We start from the raw sequence: 26,391 nt of genomic DNA on the forward strand, positions 1-26,391 counted from the left end.
TGGAGTTAATATAAAATATATTAAAAATATATTATTTCCCTTAAAGCTTCAAAATAAGATTTCTGAAGATGGTGGTACTATGAAAACAAGAGATGATGGAATTTAAAAAGAGGAAAAAATAGTCTTGTCAGTCTTGTTAACACTATGATAGAATGAATGCATATTGGAGCCCCTGGAAATTGCACTTTATAGTTTTAAACACGTAAGGATTCAGTGACCCTTAAGTCAGATTAAAACATAAGTAAGAGGAAAACATTTTAAGCTCATGGAGGTGTTTGTTTCTCTATTTATCCTACAGCAGCTATAGCTATAGCTTTTGCTTTATGTGCTACTTCTATGTAACTTAATTTTAGTTCTCTTTAATTTTAACTTTGAAATAAATATTACTTTTTTAAATCTGTCTCATTATATTTATTAACCTTCCAAAACATTTGGTAACACTTGTTATTTGTTCCAGGTAATGGTAATTTTAGTGGTTTTTTTTCCTTTCTTCCAGGTGTGTTAGAAAAAACATGCTTTTATTCAAATGGAAGTGAGGTCCTCACAGTTAATGGTGACTTTGAAACATATGATGATCTTTTGCCAAACATAGTTGAAAACAGTTCCAAGACTGATCCCAGAATGGATCTCAGCACAGAGTCCTCTTCCTGGGCCACGACGCCTTTACCCCACGTTGACCAAATGAACAAGAATTCAAATATATTTAGAGACTCTTTCCAGGAAAATTCGTTTGCTCTTGCAACTCAAGCCACAGTGCTCAGTCGTCAGCCTGTGCACGATGCTGCCTTGGCAGAGGGCCCTGAAGACAACACCCAGCTTTTTGCCACCACAGAGGAAGCAACTTTGCTGTCTATAGATGCATCCTTTAACAACACAGAGAGGATGACCACTCTGCCAGTATTAAGTTCTACCCGTCCACCTGTGTCACAAAAAGTGGATCAGAAAAAAAGTAAGTTTACATTTTATTTGACTCCATAATGCTGACTCCCAAAAGTACAGAGCATACTGTTGGCATGCTTCCCAGTGTGGTCCTGTGAGTTCTAAGGAATGTGTCCCTTTTGATCATTTATTTTGTTGTGCACATTCCATGTTGCAAACGACTGGCTTCTTATCAGAACAGTTGATTGATCTGTTGAGGAAGATGCAGTAAATTCTTTCAGGTATGAAAACCTACAATACATTCTTCAATTGGTGATAATCATTAATGCTTACCAAGGCTGAAAATGAGTTGTTGCAGGCTGCAGATTGAATTTCGTATGTTTCTTTAAAACTGTGTAAGTAACAAGTACCTTCCTGAACTACAACCTTTTCTGTCTTGATGGCTGAATTCTTCTCTAATTTGAAGCAGTATTTCTATGTAACAGTAAATTTAAGTGACATTTCTGAGGATTATAATCAAAATGTCTAGATAGAATAAAAACAATTAACTGTGATCAGCATTCTTTGTTTGTTTGTTTGACTATGAAGTAGGTGCATATCATTAGTGTTATAATTTTAAATTTTATTGATTCATCCTGTCAATATCACCTGATGCTGTTTTGCTAACGGCTGAAACACTTGGGTACTCTTGAGCACTGTTTCTCTTGAACTGCTTATCATTCCTTAGCTCTTGATCCCACCAGAGCACAAAGCAAAACTTATCCCAGGTCACAGAGAGATTTGAAAAAGATGAAAGGAGATAATCAGTTACTTAGAAGTGGCACACTCTATTAAATGTATTTTTAAAATTTCTGTGAAGTGAAAATGGGGAGATGGTTTCTGGCAGTGGTGATAATTTCTGAAAGGCCACTGAACTACATGTTATTTTGAGCAGCAGGTCAGTGTGTCATTCCTCTGTTTGATTCTGTGCTCACTTAAGTTGTAAGAGCTGATAGTAGCTATCCAAGATTTTTTTCCTCGATTTTTTCTTTAAAAGCATTATTTCTTCAGATAAAAGTTGCAAAATAGCTCTGGTTTGTCTTTCTCTTGTTCTTTCTCAAGTGAAGTAAAAGTAGGGAAAACGTTTCAATAAGGCTTTCTATTTTAAAAATCTGGTACACAGAAAAGATTCCTTTTTGAGGATGTTACAGTGATATCTTATTTTCCCACTCAAAACGTAGCTTTCAAGGAAAATAACTTACTGTAAATCTGATTTACTGTAAATCTGTGATTTGTCATTATTTTCTTCTGACCCTTAGACTATAGTAACTTCAAAGGCCATTTGAAAGGTGCAAGCTTTCTGCAGGTTGTTTGCTAAGTGGTTTTTCTTAGACAGAATTATCTCTTTTTCTCCCCCTGCACCCCAAACTTAGAAAAAATAGGTATATAAATGCACAGTTGAATCCTATTAATGATTCATTTATTTACTTATTTGGTAGCTTGGCTAATTATCACCATTTTCCCTTTGATTATTGTGTTGTAATGAACTCTTTTGAGATGGATATAATATGTGTGTGTAATATGCATGCATGTGCATATGGGAGGTGATATTTTCCCTCCTAAGATGTGGATGCAGGAGCAGCACAACAGTGGCTCAGGACAGCCTTAGGTTGCTGAAAGGTTTCTAACCTTTCAAATATTTGGGGTTCGGTGTTATAGAGAGAGGCACTTTAAGCCTATGCAGGACTTTGTGTGTTGTGTTCTGTTAAGCACAGTTCATTATGCATGTGTATTCAGTAGGCAGTGACTACTTGGGATTCTACTGTGAGGTAATTGCTTCTGTGTGAAAAGAGAAGGATAAAAGGCTTTCAAAGACAAATTTGAAATACCACAGGTTTCTTTGAAAAAAGAAACCAAACAACAAAAAAAATATAAACAAACAAAAGACCAAACCCCTTCCCAAACTGAGATACTTCAATCAGGAGCTAGAATGTTACCAATCAATAACCTCTTAGTCTCGGATTCCACTTCCAAGTGTTTTGCTTATCTGTATTCATGTGGACACTGTCTTAATTCTCTGTGTAGATACATAAAAGATATGGGTGTCTTTATGTATTAGGGATCTAGAAGAATTTGGTCTCAGTGTTCCCATGGCTGTCCAAGGCATGGAGGACTAGAAAACAAGGGATTTTGACTAGCACACAGGGCTGCTCACTGCCTTTCTTGGCCTGGCCTCTGCAGATTTACTCCTTATACTTGTCCTTGGTCTCTCTGATCTCTCCTTTCCCGCTAAGCTTGACTTCTTGGAGAGAATCCTAAGGTAACAGAGAACATGCTCTGATGTCCACAGGAAGTTCTCATATATTCTGATGTGGAGGGAGAGGAGGATTAAGTGGGACATGAGGTAAAACTAATAAATTTTGGAACAGTGAAACTGGAAGTCTGTTGGACTAAAAATGATTATTTTTTTTTGGACAAGTAAAACTCAAAGACCACATGGGAATGGTGGTAGTAGATTAAGTGTCTCTTGCTTAGTGTCTGAATCCAGCTATGAAAATTAGCACATGCCTGAAGGACAAACTAGGCCTAGCATACCAAGACACTTCAGCATTACATGGTAGCAAATCCCAGTGATCTGCAGCGAGTCCTAATGAGTGTTCTCCCTTTTGAACCCATGTAAAATAGAGGTTTGAACATATCTGATAAGGAAATTAACCTCTAAATGAAGTGTGAGGCTGATGTTCCATCATCATCAATGCACACTAGCAGATCATCTATCAGTATAAGTTTCATCTGGGTCAGATGTGGGGAGGTGGATGCATTTCTGTTGATTTAGTAAGCATGCAGAACTTGGACTTTATACTGGTTTTATGCAGGGTGTTAAAAGACAAATGATATGTCATACAGCATAGAGACTACTAGTGCAAAGCTAATCAGTCAAAATTCTCTGAAGACATTTGGACTGACATTCTTGTGGCTGTTATGTTTTTGCTCAGATGCTAGTATCTGTAGCACTGGGTTTACTTTACTGGTGAATGGCAGCTTCAATAAAAGACAACAATAAGAGAAATGATAAACACTGTGACCATATGGTATTCAGTCAAGACTTTAAAATAACAAAAGTAAGACATTGCTGAGTTACTAACTGGAGAGGAATGAAATTTGGCACATATGACATCAATTATTTGAAAAGTCCTTGAAGCAGAAGGAAGTTCTTTGGCAGAAATTCTAGTAAAGAATAGATTAGTGGGTAAATGGGAATGCATGATACAACAAGGAAGAGATGAAGAAGTTTATTTTGATTTTACAATGCCTTACTGATCTATTAAAAAGCTCTTTGAAGGAGTCAGTGAAAATGCTGGTTAATACAACATACTTGGCTTTTCAAAATACTGTTAACAAGAGTCTTCATAGCAAAGTCTTAAAGACACTCATCTCACATACTACATGTTCATTAAAAGACAGAAAGAAAAATAAAAATTAATGGTTGGGCTCCACACTGAAGAAGGCTACTGATGGAGTCTTACAGGGTTTCCAATCTGGGGAAACAGTGAATAGTCAAGTAACAACATTTCTGGTAACACAGAATTATCTGTCTAAAATGGATAGTGGGAATTACATAAAGGTTTCATAGTGGAAAGAAAAAAATGACTTCGTGCCAGTAGATGCAAAAGAATGCTGAGAGTGGGGAAAAATGCTAACTCTATTGATTACAATGCTGGATTTCAGCTAGTGTTGCCACCAAAAAAGGAGCTGATAGTTTTTCTGGGTCCAGGACTGTTAAAGAACAGGGTGTTAGACACTGCCATGAAGTCAACAAAGAACAAAGCAGAAAAATCTCATTACATCAGTGTATAACTTCAGAAAGATAAAACTAGAATTGGAAAAGGCAATTAGCAGGCAACTAGACCAGTAGAGATGTGGAGTGGCTTAGATGTGGGGAGGCAGTGAATAGGAGGAAGACACCGTTTTCCTTCTGGATAACAGCTGGCATATGAGTAAGTGGTTGTGGTAGATGCTCATACCATTTTGAGTGTCCTGGTGAAACAGAACAATTGCTCACTGTTTTTCATTATATCAGGAATTGCCCTTCCCCCCTGCCTCCTCCATCAGGCAGTAAGTTTAAAAAAATAAAAATCCAGAGAGACATCATGGAACTCATTGCCACAGGATAATGGGAAAACCAGAAAGCATGAAAATGCTTTGAGAACTTGATGAGGGGTTGATCTATTGGGACATTTAGACACAGTAGTCCAGTGGCAATCTCTGACTTGTGAAAGTTCAGGTTTTTACATCGCCAGTTGTTGTTATACTCCTAGGTGGTTGTTCCTTATACTTGTCCGATATTATTGGAATTTTTCTTGAATATATAATGCTGGCCCCCTACCAAAGGCCAGTTTCTGAGTTAAACCTATCCTGTGTTACCTCTCTGCTGGAAAGCAAGTGAAGGAACTTTTTTTCCTGTTGAGGGGTTTGGGTTTGTGTGACTTCATATTTAAATGTTTTCTGAAGTCATAGGCCATGGTCCTAAGTCACTAGGATGGTTCATTGGAGAGTTTTCTGATAGCAAAAACATTAGGAAGAGGAACCAAGAGGTTCATTAGTGTATATCATGGAATTTAGAAATACATGCAGTAATATTCTGTTCATCTGTCAGTCAGTGCTTAGTAGAAAAAGATCCACAAATTAAACAGTAATTATCATAAATAAAAAGGATGTTTTTCCAAGATAAATATCAGTACAATTTTATTGGTACTTTTTTCTCTGAACCAAAAGCAGACTGTGGTTAGGCACTAAAGTGAGAAATGGATGAAGCAGACTCTGTTTTGTAAAACTGCTGATTTGAGGAGATGGGAAGGAGAGCAAGCAAGGGTTGACATTCTTCCTAGAAAAGCATCCTGTACATGAATGGAATATGCATGGGGACAAGAGATATTAGTCTATGATGTTGTTTCTTCCACTCCCAGGTGTGTATGCATATGTTTATTTAACATCCCTTTCTTGTGTGCATCAAGCCTCCTCTTCTAGCAAACAGTCTAGCAACCCCTCTGCCATTTCACAAAACCAGTTTGAGTAGAGAACTGTGACAGTGTTCAGCTCTTAACATGAAGAGTCACATAGCCAAGCTTTATCTTGGGTTGGATGTTTTATCAAGGGTTGGACTCGATGATCTTTGAGGTCTCTTCCAACGAGGTTGATTCTATGATTCTATCTTGAGCCACAGCCCGTGGCTTCACTCCCTGGCACGGCAGCTTCAGCTTCTGAAGCTAAGGTATCCAGTAAGCCAGACCATAGGTTTATATCTCCTTAACCCCCAGTATTTCCAGCAGTGATCTAATTTGTCTTCTAGCTCAAATTCTTCACACAATTCGGAATAGACCCAATTATATAAAGAGTGATATCACTAGCAGACTTACGGTAGATATTTCGGGGTATTCTAGTCCTCAAAAAAATAATTTTAAATGTTGTTATAACTTGATTTTTTTCTTGAAGGGAATGTGGTCTTGTTTTTTCAGATTGGCGTAGGAGAACATAAACAGTCTCCTAAGTACCAGGCCAGGAGCTTAGCCACTCCACTGTATTTTTCTCATGCAAATGCAAACATGAGTAGACTAATATGGTAACTACGGATTTTGTTGGTCCTTGAGCTCATGCTTGAGAGTACTTTTCTCTTCCAGTGCTAGCTTCTGTTTCTTTATCACTTTTACCTACATTTTCTTTCAAAATTAAAGAAGCAAAGTGAAAAAGCTGCCTTAAAATTTTGGTAATACACTCCTTGTTTAAAAATGCATTATTTTTCACTAGTCAGAATAATCACTAGAGCCATTCTGCTTTTCTTCCCTAGCAGAAATTGAAAATTATATTTGCATTTCACATGGCAAAATTAATGACTTCAAAGAGAAGCACATGATGAATTTTCACTAAATTTGATAGCAAAGCCCTGGTTTTTATCACTTTGCCTGTTTTATCATTGTTGGTTCTTAGGACTGCATGTCAGGAGAGTCAGTAGCAGTCAAATAGAGAAAGGGCCAAGGAAGTTCTGTATGATGTCCTGCAACATATATTCTGCCAAATGTGCTATCAAATTCAGAAGGGCTAGGCTGCATTATTTCTGGCTATTGCAAATGGTCTTTTACAGACAATGAATTGTTGTAATGAAACAACCACATACATACCTCTGAAAACCATAGTTGTGGGAATTTTCCATAGGAAAAACAGTTAATTTGAGGACTGATTAGTCCTTAGTTAGCCAGGGCTTTGAGGATCAACACATGGATCTTATGCTGCACCTGCAAACCAGAAACTGCAGGTTGCAGAATGTAGGTTGGGTGTACTTGCAATGTTCTGCAGTGTGGTGCTGTGTTCTGTGCTTAGTTTCTGGACAAATTTCATAGGGAGGGGTTTACTGTGTTAATTTTGCCTGAAACCGAGGTGGGTATAGTTATCATCTTGAGATGTACTTGGAAAAAAGGAGCCTAACATTTTATTAAATAGAAGAGTAATTTCACTATTCTAGAAAGGTAATTAACCAGGGACAACTGGGACAGCTCAGGCACAGCTTATTTCTATACTGACCTATTCATAACCTCAACTATTCTGAGTCTTTTACAAAGCACTGTGTTTTTTTGTTTTGTTTTGAACATAACAGTATTGATACATAATTACATATTGTCAGTCAAGCTAGCATTCATTTTCACTTATTGAAAACACATTTGTTAGAAAAACCCACAAGAACAACCAAGCAAAACCATCTGGATGCCTGCCTGGGTGCAGTGGAAGCTACCACTTTTTATCCCTTTTTTTTTTAACAAAGCCTATCAAGAGTGCTGAAGTCATGCACATGTTTCAAAACAATAGCAAAATCCTGTCCAACTTAATATGCCATGGAAAGTAGTCTCTAATGCTAGATCTAATCCTAAAATTAATTTCAATATGTGCCTTTTGTTTATTTAATGGTAGGTTCTTAGAAATATGTCTCAAATTTCACTAAAGAATCCTGTAATTAGGAAATGACTAATCAAAATACCAGATCTGGAATACAGGCCAGTTTACACCTCAAGGGGGGTAAGTGTTCAGCCTCACCTTTGGCTCTTGAGTTTACCTGCTCTCAGCTGTGCCTGCCCAAGGGATTAAAGAAGCAAGTATGTGCCTTAGCCAAAATGAGCAGTGTCTGGAGGCAACTTGGTGAAAGAAGTGAAGCCCAAAAAAGTGCAGTAGGTTCATGAAGAGTCCAGCCTTTTGCTATATTCTTTGGTCAGGAGAATAACTGAGTTAGAATTTATGACTTGCTCTGAGCAAGAAGTGTCTGGGGCAGATTGGGTGTGGTGTTCCACTCTACAGCAGCTGGTACAGATTGCTGTAAAAAAAATAATTATGATAACACTTCAACTCTGAGTTGAAATAGGAGTTGTGTTTCCCTCTTGGCTAATCCCCTCTCTGTGACCCGGGAGATAATGAATTGTTTTTCTCTCTACTGCAGGTGGTCAGTAGCCTTATCACCTCTCACTTTGGTACCTGCAGAGCACAAGGGGGAGTTGACAATCACTCATTCCTTTCAAATTGTATAATTCATTAGCTGAATGAAATGAAATACAGAGCAATTGTTTCCAGCTAGTCCCAGAGGCTGACTATTTCAGATCCACAGATGGGATTTGCTGTTGAAAAATCTTGTTTCCCTCTTCCTCACAGGAGTTATTATGAGTCCGTTGGGCTTCATTTAGCAGTTAGTGTTGCTAAGATGATGTCCCCATTCCCACTGCTCAGAACCATACAGTGCTGTATGCTTTTCATGTGCTGATATTTGTTGTCTGCTCAACGAGCTGACCCAGCTCTAACATTGGCTAAGTTAGCTCTTGGGTGGTTTGGCACAAAAGTTGTTTCAAAGGAAATGGCAAGCACACATGGTTAGAGGAAGCAATATTGCACCATTGCATCAGTTCAATTGTCTTGTGAAATGTTTTTCTGACTGTGTCAGTTGACCTAAGAAAACTCATGACCTTCTGTTAGAAGCTTACTCTGGCAGTACCTTGCCTATACCTTTGGGCTGCCATCACTGTTTCTGAAACAGGAGTGTGAGCACTCAGGAGATACGAGTTTGTCAAATGTCTACCCATGTGTAAATGTAACAAACTAATACTACTTCTCTTGGGATTATGTCTTTGTGCTGCATTAAAGCTGTGTAAGTGCACTCCTGTTGAGGGATCAAGACATTACATTTCCTGTGTAAATTTCTTCTGATAAACCAGGTTTCCAAAAATCATTATCTTCTGATAAACCAGGTTTCCAAAAATCATTTATGGCCATTATCACCTAAAATAAAAGCTATTAGTGCCTTTATGTAAGTGCTTCTTAAGCCATGTTTCCATTTTGCAGTATACTATAGAGGATCTCTGTTCTAGCAGATCAAATGGGAGTCCTTTTTACATTGTTTTCTGTCCCCTTCATCATGTTTGCATTTTGCTAATGGAGGCATTAGTTTCTACAGAGTTTTTATTTTGCACTGTCTACAGACACAGTATTTACCAAAAATGTGTTGACTGTGGGCTACCACAGTCTCTGTGGTAAAATACCACAGAGACAGAAATACTCATCAGCTTCCCAAGGGCATCTTGATCTTGTCAAGAGAGGCTATTAGAAATGGGGACCCTGCCCTTCACAGTTGTGTGTAATATATTACAACAGAGTGTGAAGTTAAGTATTCCTGTTGTCTTTTCCTTCGCTCCTTCTTCATACCTTTTAGGTATGAACTCTTTTATTTCCACAGTACAACTAGTTTGCCAGTTGCAAAGGTAATGAGAAGTGTCATGGAAGGGATGATTCCATCACTGATGAGTTTATTGCTATGTGGATGTTACAAAATCTGTGGAATTTATTTTTCTCTGAAATTTGGTTTTGAATGCCAAGTTTGAATTAACCATAGGCTAGTTCTTATAGAAAAAGCCTACAAAAGATGTGCAGAACCAGCTCATTTAACTTGACTTTAGTTTTTATAGGCATCAGGAACTTAAAATGTGTGTTATCAGTCTTGGCTGTGGCATTTTTAGCATTTTTAGCTGAGACCAGCCCAGCACAAGTATTTAAAAACCCAGATTTACATGCAAATAGGCATGTCTTCTTCGAGCAGTTCAAAATGAGATTACCTCATTTTGAACAAAAGATCTTACTTTATATATTAATATACCCAGAGTTACATGGTGAGAAACAAAGACAAAAACTGGAATGTATTTCCCCCACCCTGCCATTCTTCCCAGGCTCATTTCCAACTTCTGTGTATGTGAGCATTACAAGGAAGATGGGGAATGGGCATTGTGGTCTGATCCTCTCTGCTGCTGCTTTCTCCTCACTCCTCTTCCCTGCCCTAGCCTGGGCTCCCTTTCACTGGCTGCAGTCCTTCTGGAACAGCTCCCATTTGTGACCTTGCTGTGGCTGCAGTCCCTCAGGGTAAGCCTGTTCCTCCTCCTTGTTTCAAAGTATTGAAAGAGTATTCTCTTTATATTGGTGACATCTAACAGGTTTATAGCAAAAAGAGTTTGCTAAAATCAAATTTGTGAAATCTTTTGACAAATCTTCATGTTTTAGATTAAAAATAACCTAAACATTTTGCTATGGTATAAAAGGGACACTTTAGCAATATAGTTACATTGGACCATGGAATATGTGCAGTGTGAAAATAAGTTGGTGGATATTGGAGTTTCAGTGATGTGGTGAATAAAGAGTCAAAATGGATAGGTCATGAAGCATGATTAAGGTTCAAAGCAATCTCATATGGCTCTAGAACATTTTTGCCATCCACAGTCACTTCTGTTGATTTGGTTATTAACAGTGACCAATATAGTCACCATAGCAACCTAAGATGGGGAGAATCTGCCCCTCTTATTTGAGTGTGATAGAGCAACCCCTTGTAATTTTAGTGTTTTTTGGTTTTTTTTAACAGAGAGCAGATATAAGTGAGAGACAGCAACGAAGGGAATACTGATCTTGTGACTTCTTTTGGCAAATAACCTATGTTGTAGTAGTTGGCATCAGGTTAAAGAAAGGAAGCTGTAGAATAATTTACTCCCCAGTAAGTCTCCATCTTTAAAAACTGGAGATTAATTTTAATCTTGAAACTAAAGCTTTTTGCACTACTTTTTTAGAAAGTGAATATATAATAAAGGAATGCTTTAGTTGTGTGAAAGGACCTGTGTTTTAGGTGTAAGAATGGAAAATGTTGCTTGGTGTACATCAGTGAAGAAACCTTAAGAAATAAATGCTTTTGAACCATGACATTTCCATTCTATATGCTTATTATTGACTTATTTTTTGTTCATGGAATCATTATTAAAATTGCTATTATCGAGGTACCATAAAACACTTATTTAATACAGTTGCAGAAGTGAATTTTGTCTTATTTTTCTAGCAGAAGTTTTGAGCTAATCAAAGGCAATGACATGTATTATGTACATGATTTTCAGGTGTCAGTTTGAGTGGAAGTTTAAAATACTGTTTTGATTTTGTGCAAATGTACCTCAGTAGATACAAAGGGAATACGTGCAATTGAATAGAATCCTAGTAGGAACCAGAGATGAGTAGACAGCATTCAGCTCTTCTTCATTCATTGTGTTACTTTAATTTCTTTCACTCCAGTTTCCTTGTCATGAGGAATTTGGAACCCGCTTCATTTACAGATGTCTCTTTAGCAAATTTTTCATTTTTCCAGTATTATGGTGACAATATGTCTTGGCCCACATTACATTTCAAGGAGCTACAGGAATCAAGAAAATGGTACATTTAAAGAGGGAAGGCAAATATTGAGAACTACACTTGAGCTTGTGCTAAATTAATGCCATTTTCATTTAGAAGGCACTTCAGCACATTTGGAAGATGCTCTCAGTAGAGAAGCCGACTAGCTTCAAGATTGAAATTCCAAATAAGCAAAAGTCGTTGCTTTTAAAAAAGTAGTTGGCACCTACCTCCCTTATTGATCTGAATGTGGTCTGCTGGTCCTCAGTAGTTCTGAAAAAATGGTCTCTGTCATCTGTGGCTACCTTTTTATACCCATGTGAAAGGATGTGAAGAGTTCTCAGCAGTTTCTTTTACGAGGATCTTGAGACCAGTGCTCAACTGAAGAATTCCCTTAATTATCTGTGGTCTGACAGAGATGCTCTGCAACCTTTCCCAAACCTCTGACCTCTGATTTGAGGCATCCAAATAATGTTGATTATAGTAGTGCACCTCTAATTAGATGAAGCATTAATTGAAGACTTTGTGCATTGTGGACATTCAGTGCCTTTTAGAACTGGCTGTCTCATTTTGAATATGCAATGAAAGATGTTAAATCTTGATATAGCAGTCTCAAATATTCAATTCAGTGATTCAAAATGTATAGGAAAATAAAGTCAAGAACACTCTTTTTATTTGTAATGTTTTCATTAACGTGTCATTTTGAACTGCTTACAAATCAAATGTCATCCTCTAATTTAGATTTACTGTTGGAAGGATGACTAGGTACTCTGATTAAAACAAATATTTGATTTGTTATTTAGATAAAAGTACATCTGCAGTTTTTGTGTTCTAAGTGTTTCAGCATTCCATGAGAGGAAAAAAAATGAAACTGAGGGTTAAGTGACATAAAAATATAATGGTTCTTCAAGCCTAAGATAACAATGCAAAAAAAAAAAAAGTCCCCAGTTACTGTGCATTTTAAAATAGGTTCAAATGATTTTTATCAGAGTAGATTATGCCCTCATAAATATTTTTTAAATGCTTGTGTAAATAATTTTAAAAAATCTTATCTAAACCATAAGATTTTAAGTGCAGAAAAGTTGGATGAAATCCAAGTAGCAGAAAGTAACAAAGAAACACAAGCAAGTTGCTGGAGGGTAAATTGCACTCATGATTGAAAAGTAATATGTACTCATTGTAAGTAATGATTATTGTGGCTTGGGCAAGGAAAAAAGTATATGCATAGGGACATACAAGTTCTATCTGAAAGGAAGTGTCACACTGACAATACCAGATTGTAGAAATTAGAGAACGAAGCTGACATTGTAATACAGAAAGTGAAGAGAAGGTAAAGATGGAATATGAAAGGAAATGTAATGACATGGGAGGTTATGCCATATAAAGAGTAATTTCCACTGCATCCAGAATAAGAGACATTCTGGGGAGGAGACAGCAGGGGTCTCCAATAGATGGCAAGAATCCTTCAGACACTGAAAAGCTTGAAATTGTTGAAGAAATGAAAGACATTCTTTGTCTCACTATTTACAACAGCAAATTTAGGACAGGTGTCTGGAAGACAAGTATTTTCAGGAATCTTGAAGGGGAAATATTAAGGGAAAACAGAAAAATAAAAATTGATTTTAACTGATTAACAACAAAGCCAAGTGAACTGGATCCAACCTGCAAGTAGGAAAAAAATTGTGCCTTAGTTTGACTGGTGTATTTTGAGTAGTATGCCCAAACTCTCTGTGAAATTTCTTTATTGATTTCAAACTGTGATTCAAAATATGTCCATACACAAACAGCTGCAGAATATCCAAGAGAGTACTTTTTGGAAGAATTGATAATTTTATACTGAGGGAAATAGTACAAATAATAGAGAGCTGGTGATCGGACTTGAAAAGAATTGAAGTCTTTAGAGATTTTTAAAAGCTATTTCTCACAGCTTGATTTTGATTTTCTGTCCATGTTATGTCTTCCTCCAATTTATACTCCTATAGTCAGTATAGCCTGACACAGAGGCTCATCAGAATTTTATCCTGTAGTGGGAATTATCCAAAGGATCTAATTCTGTTACTGCATCTTTGATGCATTGCTGTCTTTTTGTTGCTTCTGTCTAGCCTTCCATACAGAAAGGTGACCTATGATTTCCCCTCCTCTCAGACTTCCCCTCCCAACGTCACTGAATTTTTTCCACATGACTCTGAGTTTAATGTCTATTTAAGTTTTGCTTGGTTGGCATGGAGTTTATCTTCCTTGCCACAGTCACCTTCATGCAGTGCGAAGCACATAAAAATTACCCAAATCTCACATGGCACCATCTCCTCTCCTTCTCTCACCTCGGATTATTTTTCGCACTTCTCTTTTCCTCACTCACTCCTCTGTGCAGCACATTGCTTTCCTAGAGGTGCTGCTGTCATGGCTGAGAGGCTCAGCTGTGCCCTGTGGTTGTGTGTTGGTGCTGGCTGGAACTGTCCATGTCTGGCACGGTGCAGCCTCAGCCTCTCCTCACAGAGTCCAACCTCTGAACCCCCTTTGATACACCTGATGCTGAGAAAGCTGAGAAAAACAGGCAAGTTTTAGGCTATGTTGTGTAAGAGGAAGCAAAACTCATAAAGTGAAAGAAATTATATCTATATTTTATTTTAATTATGAGAAATAAATTATGTCCATGAGACACAAAGCCGTAGTTAATACAGTGAAAGCAGTTGGTGGAAGTTGATGCGATATGTTTTAACCACTGGTGGAACAATCATGACCAGAAGGAACTCACAAACCATTTCAATCTTTTGGCTGAATTTTCCTTTGACAGAAATGCTAATAACACTTTATTCTATCTGTATCATATGTTTAATTAAAAATGTATTTTCCTTCAGACCTTACTTTTCTTGTGTTAAAACTTATGAGTATGACACCACTACTGTTAAGATTTTTATCCATCTATTATCATATATTTAATTTCTTTAATTTCTTGATATCTGTTATCTGGCATTTAAGTGTAGTTTTCTCAGGGGTTAAAGAGCACCTAGCTAGTGCTCTTCCTAGTTGTAGAAATGTTGAGTTTTTCCCTGAGAATGTGTATATCCTTTCTATTTTCTTCAATAGTGTAATGTAAGTGTGTGCTGTTCTGTAAGGATGGGTTGGTGTTTTCTGTATAATGTGTCCTGGAAGGGAACAAATAGGAGTGTGGAAAAATTGCCAGGAAGAACTTGAGAATGCATTTAGAAGGGAGCAGTCACCCAGTGTATGCACTCAGCAGCCAAGCTGTCCTTCGTGTCAGCAAATGGAGGCTTGTGACTTGTGGAAATCCTATTTTCAAGTTAGCATTCATGTGAGGAAATTGCAGGGATTATGCTTTAGTTGTGAAATAGTTAATTTTAACTCCCAATACTGGAATGAAGGTGAAAACAGTTTGTAGACTTCCTTGCTGGCTGGCTGCCAAATGATAGATCCTAGTTCCTGGCATCCATTTAAGTGTGTCAAAAGAAAATCACTTGCGGGGTTGCTTTTCCTGAGTTACGGAGAAAACATCTGAAATGCAATATCAGATGTTCAGTCCCAAGTGGACTGTACATGAGAAATTCATAGCTGGAGAGAGGCCAAGAAAATCTGTCTATCTTCTGTTCTAATTGAAATGAAAATTGTACCAAGATGTCATAGTAAATTAAAAGAGGTATTAAAATTTTCGAAGACAGTAATGAGTTTTGGAAAGAAGTTTTGCTGAAAAGACCTGATGCTAGGTGGAATGCTGTTCTCCTTTGGTCTGGAGCAAAAGTCCATGACAATCTGAGGATTATATAGGCATTATATAGGTTAATGTGTCTGACATACGAAATTGTGAAATCAAGCAGAGTCACAAGATTGTTTTAAGGTCAGGAGAACATGGCAGCTTTTGATTGGAAAAAAATTATTTCCAGAAGGTCATTCCCATAGTAAGAAGCCTGCAAATTGCTGCTGTAGGAAAGTTAGACAAGTTGCTAGGTTAGAATGCATGAATTTGATTTCCACTTAGAACTAATTCATAGTATTATAGTATGTTAAGGGGTTGGAATGGACCTTAGAGATCATCTAGTCCCAACTCCCCTTGCCCTGGGCAGGGACACCTCCCACTAGACCAAGTTACTCAAGGCTTTATCCAACCTGGCTTTGAACACTGCCAGGGCTGGGGCATTCACAACCTCCTGAGGCAACCTGTTCCAGTGTCTCACCACCCTCACATTAAAATCTGGCTTCCTAATACTTAATCCAAATTTCCCCTCTTTCAATTTATATCCATAACTCCTTGTCCTATCCTTACAGTTCCTAACAGAGAGTCCCTCTCTGGCTTCCCTGTAGTCCCTTCAGATACTGTAGAAGTTCCTCTGATTAAAAAGATTATTTTCTAATTGAAATATCAGCAAACTTGACCTGGGATATGAAAATCAGGCCAAATACTTTACGCATATACTATGTTATGCTTTGCATACCTGACACAGAGTCTTGTTTGGTGTATCTTCTACAAAAATCCTGATAAAAATATATTTACCTAGAATCTAGGCAGTTCACATAAGCTTTAACTGATGGCATCATTTAACTGCATTACATTTAAAATGGCTGATGCCAGGAGGAAAGATCCCAGATCTGGTTTTATAGTGCAAGTTAGAAAATGGATGTTTTCAGATTGCAGAGTTGCACCAAATTTATTAATCCATTTTTAGAGTAAATATGTTCCTTTGTTTCTCATCGGTCAGGAATTGACTCTGATGGTGCAATTCGAATATTCCTAACCCTTCCAAAGGGCTGTAAGGTGCTGGGCAGTAATGATACTCTGTGCAAAGGCTCTGCTTCAACTGCTGTGAAAAGCTATGCCCGCTCCTGCCACTCCACTGCCCCTTCTCTTGTCATGGAACAAACGTTTTTGCTGCCAAAAATCTATTCAACCGGTTAACTGATCCAAGTGAAACAGTTAATTTTTCCATCTTTCTCTCCTCCACCCTGTGCCCACAAAAAAAAGGGGCACGCGAAGAGAGAAAAGGCTGTTTTTTTCAGGTAGTACAGAGCTAGTTCATTGCATGGCCTCAAAAACTTCCAGAAGCAATGATCACTGCTGGGTGAGGAGTCATGACCTTATCATTAGAGGGATGCTAGAGTGTTTTAAAGCTGAAAAAATTAATTAAGCTTAGGCTGTAGTTCTGGTTGCATATCTTTGGGGCTGCCATAAACTTTGCCTTTTGGAAAAGAATTCTCTTCAGTCAGCTAAGTTTTGTGCAGCCCATAGGTAGTTCGATCTGGGAACAATCTGAAGAGTGGGAAATGGAAAATGTGTTTTTTAAATTAGTTTCAGCAGCACTGAATATGAAACTGTAGTCTTACATTGCAGTTGTGGAATAGGAGGAAGCCCTTTTTTACCAGTTCAGTCCATCTGGCAATAGCCAGTGATAAACAGAAAACTTAATTTAGATGAATGTCAGAAATGACCCACATAATTAGGAACCATGCTGTTCTGATCAACAGCTTTTTCACATGTTTTTATTCCCACTCACTGCTCTTTTTCCCTTTCCCTGGGTATTGCCAAAACCAGTTTAATATGTATTTTTGTATTCTCCATAATTAATGAATCTTTACTGGAGAAAAGAAGTTAATAGGTTTAGGGTTTTCTGTGTGTATTTAGCATTTGCCTTCTTTACTGTTTCTGGCTTAGTTTGTAACGTTTAGTACAAATATGTTACACCATCAGTCACATTAGCATTCTGACACTGCAGGGCCACATAGTTTGTAAAACACACTTAGTCTGTACATATGGAGCAGGATTTAACAATTTGGTAGAATAGTTAGGCATTTTGAGGTATGCTGCATTCTTTTCTTATATCTGTGGCTGTTTGCTATTGCAATTATTCAGAATTTCTGTTTATTTGGAGAAAAAACGCATGCAAATACTGTTATTCTTACTAAAATATACTTTTTATATTTTGTCTTTAATATTGGTGGTATTTTTCAAAAATAACTAAACAACTTGAGAGCAGGAGCTGCACTGAAAGCATGTGGTGCTAAGTCACACAGTCACTTTTGAAAACAAAAGTTCTCTTAATTTGGAGGCTTACCACTTGTTTGCCAGTCTCCCAGCATTTACTTATAATTCTGAATTGAGAATCTGTACTTGAAATATATGGAAAAATGTGATTCCTGGATGAACAGATCCATTAGTTGCTGTACTGTGGGAATGAGAAGAGATTGTAGCAGAAAGTGAGTGTACAATGGCACCTAAATTTCTTGTTGGCAGTACTGGGAATCAGGGAAATCTTAATATGGGGACTTAGAAACACAGTTTCAGCTTGTTTAGAATGAGGAGAGACGTGCTGTTATTTCAGTGGAGCAAGACTGAATTCCTTAGTTTTTGTTGAAATTTCTGGAGAGGAAGAAGGTAAAGGGCACTGAAAGTAGAGTCAAAGTAGAGAAAGTCAGCAAGCACTGAAAAAATAGGGATTTTTTTTTTCTACCAAGCTTAGATAAAATTTGAAACCCACCTTTTTTTTGTCCATCCCTTCAAAGATACTGCAGTTTGAAAAACCCCTAATGAATTTATGCTTTGCTTTCGCTACTCTTATGTGAGGTTGTATTAGTCCAGAGATACCAGGTGTAAATGACCCACACAATTCGCCAGTCCCAAAATGTCCCATGACGGAAAGGACCTACCCCATTTGGTGCTATCAATGTCCAATTTGCTCAGATAATAAGGAGTGCTAAGGCCTGAATGTGCTTAAGAGATTTTCCCCTTCGGAATGCTAGAGTTAGGATGGTCATTTAGCATGAGTTCGATTTGTTTCCAGCATGACTCGTTGCAGAATCTGGCCTTGAGAATGAGCTGAGGCCCCTGCTTATTGCACAATGTGGATATGCTCCAAGTGTGAAAAAAATATTGCTAGAGCCTGACTGGGTGGCCTAGAAAGGGCCATCATCAAAGTAGGGAGCTGCCATAAATACTATAATTTAATAGTTTGTTTGTGATGAAAGTTCTGAATTTGGTGTTTGGCTTGTGAAACTCACTCTGAAGGGCTCCGTGTAGTAAGTGACCTGCTGATCATGCATAGCTGAGAGAGCCTGTTGCACATGACAGGGAACCAGCAGAAAAAGGTTGCTCTGGTAGGTCAAGAGTGGGAAAACAGTTTAGGACATTGTTGGTGTTAAGCCTGCAAAATCAGGTAATTCTATTTTGGTAGAAAGAGGGGAAAGTCTGTGAAGGTAAAACCATCACCTTGCTAAAAATATGTAAGCACATCTATGATTTTGTCAGGAAAGCCAGATACAAGGTAGAATGGTAGCAAAAAGAAAAACTTTATGGAAACACCAAAACCAGAGCAGCTTCAGAACCCAATTAGCCTTATTTTTTTTTTCTGTGTGACTTTTGTTCCTTGCTTCATCCAAATTTGTTTGTATCCAGGCTGTTCTTATGGTGCGTTCATCCAACCTGTGTCAGAAAGAAATTGGTTTTGTGTTATTTCTAGTCCAGGTTTGTAGAGTCAGAGGATTGCGAAAATATCTAAGAGCCTCTTTGGTTTTCCAAACTAAGCTATCAAGTTTCTCCAATTTCTTTAATTTCTTGTTATTAATTTTTGACAGTATTATGATAGCATTATGGAATGTAATCTGATCTGTGAGCTACTGGTGTTACTTTTATATCATATATATACTGACTAGTCAATTCAATATATGCTTCGAACTAATTATTAAATGGTGATAGTTTTTTTCTAAATATATTGTTTTGTTTCTACAGGTGCCTGCATAAGTATCACCAACAGCCAGTGCCAAATGCTGCCATATAACTACACCACTGTAACCTCAGTTCTTTCCATTGTCAAAAGTATTGAAATGGAAAAGTTCCTGAAGTTCTTCAGTTATCTTAAGCGTCTCAGCTGCTATCGACACATCATGCTGTTTGGCTGTAGTCTTGCTCTTCCTGAATGCATCAGTGACGGTGATGACAGGTATTTGGGAATGCAAATCCATCAGTGGCTAGAGCCAATTGTGGTAAAACACTCTCTGTCTAACCAGACAAAGGAGGATACAAACTAAGCTTCTGACCTTCTCATTGCAAAATTCTGACTGTCACAGCTATTGACAACATTTCTGCCATGATAAGCCAACTGCAATAAAGTTCCCTTAGGAAAAATATTGCCACTGTACAGAATAAAACCAGGATATTAGGGCAGTCAGGCTTAGTTTCTTGAAGAAGGCTGTCCAGAATTCTTGTCCCTAATGTCTCTGATCTGGGGATGCCAAAATGGAATGGTTTGTAAAAATATTAATGCCTTGGGTGTGTATCATACTGGCATAACGTGGGTTGGCTGTTAGTTAAGCTTGAAATTTCATTAGTCTTTTCCTTCAGAAAAATTATTATTTTAAGGTATTAGATTAGCAGGATGTGTTCAGGGTGACATCAACTATGCTGGAAGTTTAAGGAACATGTATTTTTTTTTACATTTGCATAATTTCACAGCATTAGTATCACATGCATGCACTTTTTAAATTGAATTTGATTTGAAAAAAGATCAGTGAGTTTAACAGTGCTAAAACCAAAACATGACACAAAAAGGGAAAAAGAAATATTGTTTTTAATACATGTACACAGTCTTTGATGTTTCTGAAGGGGAAAAGAGAGGGTAGATTTCTTTCTCCTTACTTTCATTTTTCCTTATTTCCAGTTTCTCCACTGTGAAATTCAGTGGAAGAGAATATGACAATTGAATTAAGTGTTTCAAATAACATAACAAGAACCAGGGAGTTGAAAGCTGTGCAGTTTAGAAGAGACAGGATGCTTATGAAAAAAGTTCTATGAGAACTGGTCTAAAACACAGTTGCCATTGAAATGTACAGTCTCACTCCAGGCAATATATAGGCAATACATGCCTGCCATTTCCATTGCATCGGAGTGATTCCTGGACTGGCCAATTAAGCTCACTAAACTGACAGAAAATTAACCCAGAAGAAAGGTGTACGATGATTATATGGAGAGGATTAGAGTGGAGGAAAGGCAGCACAGGTAAGAGTGGAATGAGACTGACTATTAGAGTGGCTGAGTGGTTTAATCCAGGTACACCTTTGTACATATCTTTGTTAGTCTAGCAAAAGCTGTTTACAATTAACCCTGTTAGATTGAGTGCATTATTAGTTATAGCCCCTCTGCTCCAATTCACTATTACAATTGTTCCAATTGAAGAATCTGATAACATACAGCATTAAACTACCTGCTGTCTCTAGAAATCATTGAACAAAATAAGAAAAATAAGTTCAGGTAATAAATTGGTGCATTTAAATGCCCGACAACTGAACAGGCCATTTCTCTGTTGCTTCACTTATTCTTCTTTGTTAGTAATTTCACTTTCACAAAGCTTTTGAGAGTGAGTGGTGTGTGTCAAAAGTGCAAAACACATAATCAAGTAAGCAGAGTGGTGAAAGTATAAATTTTATGCTTTTTCCATTTTTTCTTGACAAGATCTTTCTTGCACAGCTTACATTATGCCTTGCTAATTTAAAAAGCATAGAAGTTAAACTGGTGTTTGGAACATGCAAGTTTTTGCTCTGGTTTTCAGTGGCAACCAGAATGCTTTGAGATTCAAGTAAGGGTTTTTCAATGTGTGCTACTCCCACCTCTAACCTCCCCTGAACAGCAACCTTCTCCCATTAGTTTTTAGTGTCAAAGCTGGAACTGGATTTCTATGTCCTGTTTTATGTTCTGGAGGTCACAATGCCCCCTCAATTTGCATTTTAAAATCTTTTTTTGTGGAAACTATTGTGGCCCCTGCAGGCTGATGGGGAAGAAAGTCCAATGTGAGACTGTAAAAGGTGCAGGATTACATTGGATTCTGACTTCACCTTAAGTAATGTCTCCAGAGGGTGCCAGGGATGTCACTGAAAATGTAGTCTATGCAGCTGGAGTGACAAGCACAGGAAGAACCCTAAGAGTGGATTGACAATGTGCTGCTTAGTTAAATCTAGTTTACTAAACCTGAGTTGTCCTAATTTAACTCCTGGTTTCTTCTTTAAAGAAGAATATTTTATTATTTTTTTTTTTTGTGTGGGCAGCTGAGTGATTTTATTACTGTCATTCTTTTAGCACCCAACTGCAGGCAAACAGATGAGAATACTGATTTAAAGAAGCATCATATCTGAAAAGGGTAGTTATTTAACACCTTCTCTTCCCATTTTACTCCAGTCCCCACCCCATATAACTTCTTTCAGTGAGATCTGGGAAAAAGCTCTTGTCATAACAGGGGGAAGTTACTTGTTATACGTTGAGTTCAGATAGAAAGAAGTAAAAGAAGAGGCCTGTTTTAGGTCAGTTGAACAGGGGAATCTGGTATGTAGAAACATGCTGAAGGAGAAGCAGAAGAGTCACTGTGGAATGACTCTGATGATAATGAATGGGGATTTGCCCATATGCTGTAGTCCTTTTTGGGACTATGGTCGTTTTTAACACAAAATAGCACAAGACATATGCTAGTGTGGTGAACAGTTGTTACTGACATTCTCACTAGTTCTTCCAGTTGATTACAGCTGTATCTCTCTAATGTCAATGCTTATATGATCACAATTTTTAATCTATTGATACCTCTGTGTTTCATGGAGCAGTTGTTTCTAATGTGTGTAAAGCATAATTTGACAAATGCTGCTTACACAGTACAGAAGAAATGAAACTCTAGTGCTGCTTAGATGTCTATACTTGAGTATCATCAAAAGAATATGTTGGCAGCTTGCAGCCATGGGAGCAATAATTATAACAATGCTTTACAAGAAGCAACAAGAAGGAAAGTTACAAACACTAGTCTTTGGCATCCAGTGAGCTGTCATTACACAACTTTTCTCTGATGTTTAAACTTATATTTGCTTCCTATTTATCTTTGATGTGTTTACAAATATTGTATTCATTAACACTTGAAGGAGATGAAGTTTCTAAGCAGAGAGCATATTCAGTGTTTGCATAACACACAGTGTAGTTAGTACTGGGATTTCTGAGTATTACCACAGTGCTCTTCAAAAATCTGTTTCTGTATCTTACTGCAGTGAAAATCATATGTGGCAGTAAAAATATATTAATTCTAAAAGCTGTATTTAATTTCAGTGACTGATGTACAATCAGCTAGCCCTGCTCTTTTAAGAAAATAATTAACAGTATCTTTATACTACTTTCCAATAAAGAAAAAATTTGAAAGTACCTGTGTGAAAGTGGAACACGGAAAGTTGAAGTGCAGTATGACTTTTTGCTTGCTTATTACTTGGCCGTAATTTGTATAGATGTAGAAATGTATTCCAAAAAGCCAAGGAAATGCCTTCCATTGATAGATCCCCAGCGTATGTAATCTTTAGAGACCAAAGTTAAATTAAGCCCTACCGAGAAAATAGTATCAGGACATTGCAAATAAGAAAGTGTAATATGTTCCCATGGGAAAATTCTCATGCACCTTGCATTTCTGTCTTTTAACTCAATTATACTTATTTTTCATGTCAAACATCTTTGAAAATGGAATTGTGGAGTGGCTTGTCTTCAGTTAGGGCTCAGAGTCTATTTGAGATCCTGTTTTTTTATGCTGGGTGCTGTACAAACATGCACCAAGGTGCAGCCTCCTGCATCTGAAAGTTTATAGCCCAGATGAAGAGAACAAGTAAAGGACAAGGAGAGAAACTAATGCTGTCACATTAATAGCTAGGGAGGCTGAGACTAAGCAGTAGAACAGAGAACTGAGCCTGTGACACATGTCCTGCGTCTTTAGGTACATAATTTGCACTCTTGATTCAAGTCTGAAAATTAATTTCACTCATTATCATTTATTCATTTGACGTGTGTTGTAATACACAGTGAATGTAAGAGGAAAAAACTCTGCCATAGTTTGACTTCTTGATTATTTTTATTTTTATTATTCCCCCCTCAGGTTCATTCTAAAGGAAAAAATAATACAGTGAAGGGAAAAGGTTTTCTTTGATTTTAAAACTCTTTCTTACAAAGAAGTTTATCATGTTAATATCTATATATAACAAATATTTTTGTTGTGCTTTAGTATCTATGCTGCACAAAACAGTAGCCAGGTAAAGATTTGTAAAATGGCAAAGAAGTCAGAATAGTGCTACATAGTATGCTGGGGTGGGGGAAGTTAATTAGAGAAAAGTAAATTAATACTAAATAGGTTCTAAGAAGCTGTGAATAGTTTGCATCAGTCAAATACCCTTTGAAGAGCTGCTCTGTTATGACTCATAGTGGCAAATTCAATTCTGTGGGGTTTTTTTTGCTGGTTCATTGTCTTAATTTGTTTTCTGTAATTTATAAAAAGGAAGAATATAAAAAGTCTCATTTTCATTATGAACATAAACTAGGATGAAATATTAGGTCCAAAACCCAAATCAGTAAGTATGTGTTCTGGCTTTTATTATAAACTGACAATAGCTGAACGCAAATTTGGGGTGAGGCATAAGGAAGAGACGAAGGCAATTTTGTTCATGTCCTTATAGAATATGGAAAAGAATCAAACTTCATGGAGTAAGAGATCTCTCTCTCATGTTTAGTATAACCCATTTGTGAGATCAGTGATATGGCTATTTCCATTTCCTGCTTTTGTGAACTGCACTCTAAGCTTATCCGTGTTCTTTGTTTTTTCTGCCTACAGTAAAATTATTTTTTTATCACAGTGCACAGTTAAGCTTTTAAGAATAACAAGATATTATATAACAACTATTTTTTAGAGTTCATTGAGGCTTTTGAAATATTTAGGAGAGAAAGTTGACTGATCACATAGATCTTGTTTACATACCTAATGAGAATTTTTGCTGTCAATATCTATTATGCAAAGTCCATAATGTATTTAATTGTGTATGAATGACGTATGGATATGCGTGAGTTTGTACAGGAAATCCTCCACTGGCAGGTTTTAGTCTTGTTTTAGTCTGCTTAATTTGGTGACAAAAGCAGGTAAATATGCTAAGGCAAAATAGCAGCTGCTAAGAACTCTGACACAGCTACTATAGCATCTTTTTATAATGCACCTGTGTGGAGATGTCAAGTTATAGCTGCACAGAGAACTTTGCCATTCTGCAGCTTTTAAGAAATGTTTAAATTTTACACACTTGCGAAGTTATAATTTCAGAGTCATTTTTGAAGCACATGTATTGAGAAACGCTCCTGGAAGGACATTTAGAATCCTCTGTCCTAAGTCTGTGTGTAATATTTTCATTGAAGTTGGTGTTACTCAATTTTAAAGTTAAGCTACAGCACTGGTAACAATCACCAGTTCTCTGAGGAAGAAGGTGGACAATTTTCTCCTACCACCCACTGTGTTGTCTCTTCATGTTCCTCTCATGACTCCATCCAGTGTGTTTCTTGCCATGACTCGGGCACATGGGATGGAAACTACTTTTAGATGCTTCTTAAGTGGCTACGAGTTGTTTCCTGAGTTTGCAGTCTGCCGTTTCACACCCTGAGGGAGTTGCTTCATTCTTTTATTATCCTTTCTTTTTTAATGGTGCCTCTCTAGCCCAAGTGAACACGACTCAGAGGCTATTCCAGATGGGGTTTTGGCAGTGGTTGTCTATCAAGGAGATACGGAAGATTATAAACTTCAACTTTTTAATCATGAATAAAGCAGAGGTGATGTTCAGTGGATGAAGTGCTTTATCCCTAGCATGTTTGAAAACACATGTCTTTTGTTTTAAATGTTGCCATGTCTTGGCTTTGAGCCCTTGGGGATGCAGCAGACTCATTAGGTGCAAGAAAACATACTGTTGTAGAATCTGCCTTTGAATACATAAGCAAGTCATAATCCAGCCTTCAGTTTTTAAACCTAATTGTGGTTCATGTAAGCACAATTGCAGCTTGAACCACACAACCTTGGAGATCCAGCTAATGAAAAACATGTATAGTCAAATCCTGTCAGAAGAGAACTCAAAAATTAAAGAGGGTGTGATAAAGTTGTGAATGTTTGCCCACACAAATAGTGTTCTCTGTCTCCTAGTCATTCTGTTGATTCAGTTTTGCGTCTTTCATTGTGGATTTACAGCATTCTTCTAAGAGAATTGACATAAATGTTACTGTTTAGCAGAAAAAATGAGGAATACATAGGGTGTGTGTTACTTGAGAAAGCCTGAAACAGCAGAACAAATGAATACTTTTTTCTTTCAACCTTCTAATAGCTGTAATTTCACCAATAGCTATAATAACAGTGATTGTGTAGTCTAAGTTTCTGACAAGTAAAATATTGAAGATAGAGTTGCTAATGGCAGGTTGTCAACATGCCATGAGAAGCATTTTGTAAAGTCTTTCTTACACAATGTAAATATTTAGTTTCAGCTCCAATCTACCCTCAAATTGACAACATGCTAATTCAAGGTGAAACAGAACTGTTTTACAGCAACAAGAAAGGAATGGTCACATTTTTCTGAAATATTGGAGTGGACCATCTTGCTAAGAAACAAATAAAGATAATCAAAGAAACAGCAGTAATGAAGTGACAGTTCTGAAGATGTATCTTTCTTCTCAATGCAGCTTGTATTACTCATGAATAATTTCATACATCATGAGTTATTTTATTAGTCTTGTGTAACTGTCATTCATAAAACAGAAAACAGTGTGCTAATGAGAAGATTACATTTTGCATTGGCCCTGAGAACTCAGACCTTGAAGTCAACATGTCATACTCATCACTTCAGGAGCCACAACTACTTGGTCCTAAGTATAAAGGTAGTAAATATAAAGTTTGCTTTTGCAAGAGGTGCTAGGGAGAGTATAGATAATGATGTGGCATGAGCCAAAATGCCTGTAGTTAATGAACATATTTTCTCAGAGGTCCCTTTCTCCAGGTATGTGTAATT

General features: G+C 37.3%; 1 protein-coding gene across 1 annotated transcript in view; it reads left to right on the forward strand.

Moving 5' to 3' along the window:
• Positions 1–496: 496 nt before the first annotated feature.
• The window catches only part of LOC103806146 (atrial natriuretic peptide-converting enzyme-like), a gene marked incomplete at its 5' end in the record, with an annotated part of 71,592 nt that continues 45,697 nt past the window's right edge, over positions 497–26,391 (forward strand). Inside the window, 2 exons of the mRNA XM_009078825.1 lie at positions 497–949; positions 19,313–19,523. Coding sequence (XP_009077073.1) covers positions 497–949; positions 19,313–19,523 — 664 coding nt within the window. The remainder of the gene's footprint in view (positions 950–19,312; positions 19,524–26,391) is intronic.

This window comes from Acanthisitta chloris, unplaced genomic scaffold, assembly GCF_000695815.1.
Source record: "Acanthisitta chloris isolate BGI_N310 unplaced genomic scaffold, ASM69581v1 scaffold8797, whole genome shotgun sequence".
NCBI lineage: Eukaryota > Metazoa > Chordata > Aves > Passeriformes > Acanthisittidae > Acanthisitta > Acanthisitta chloris.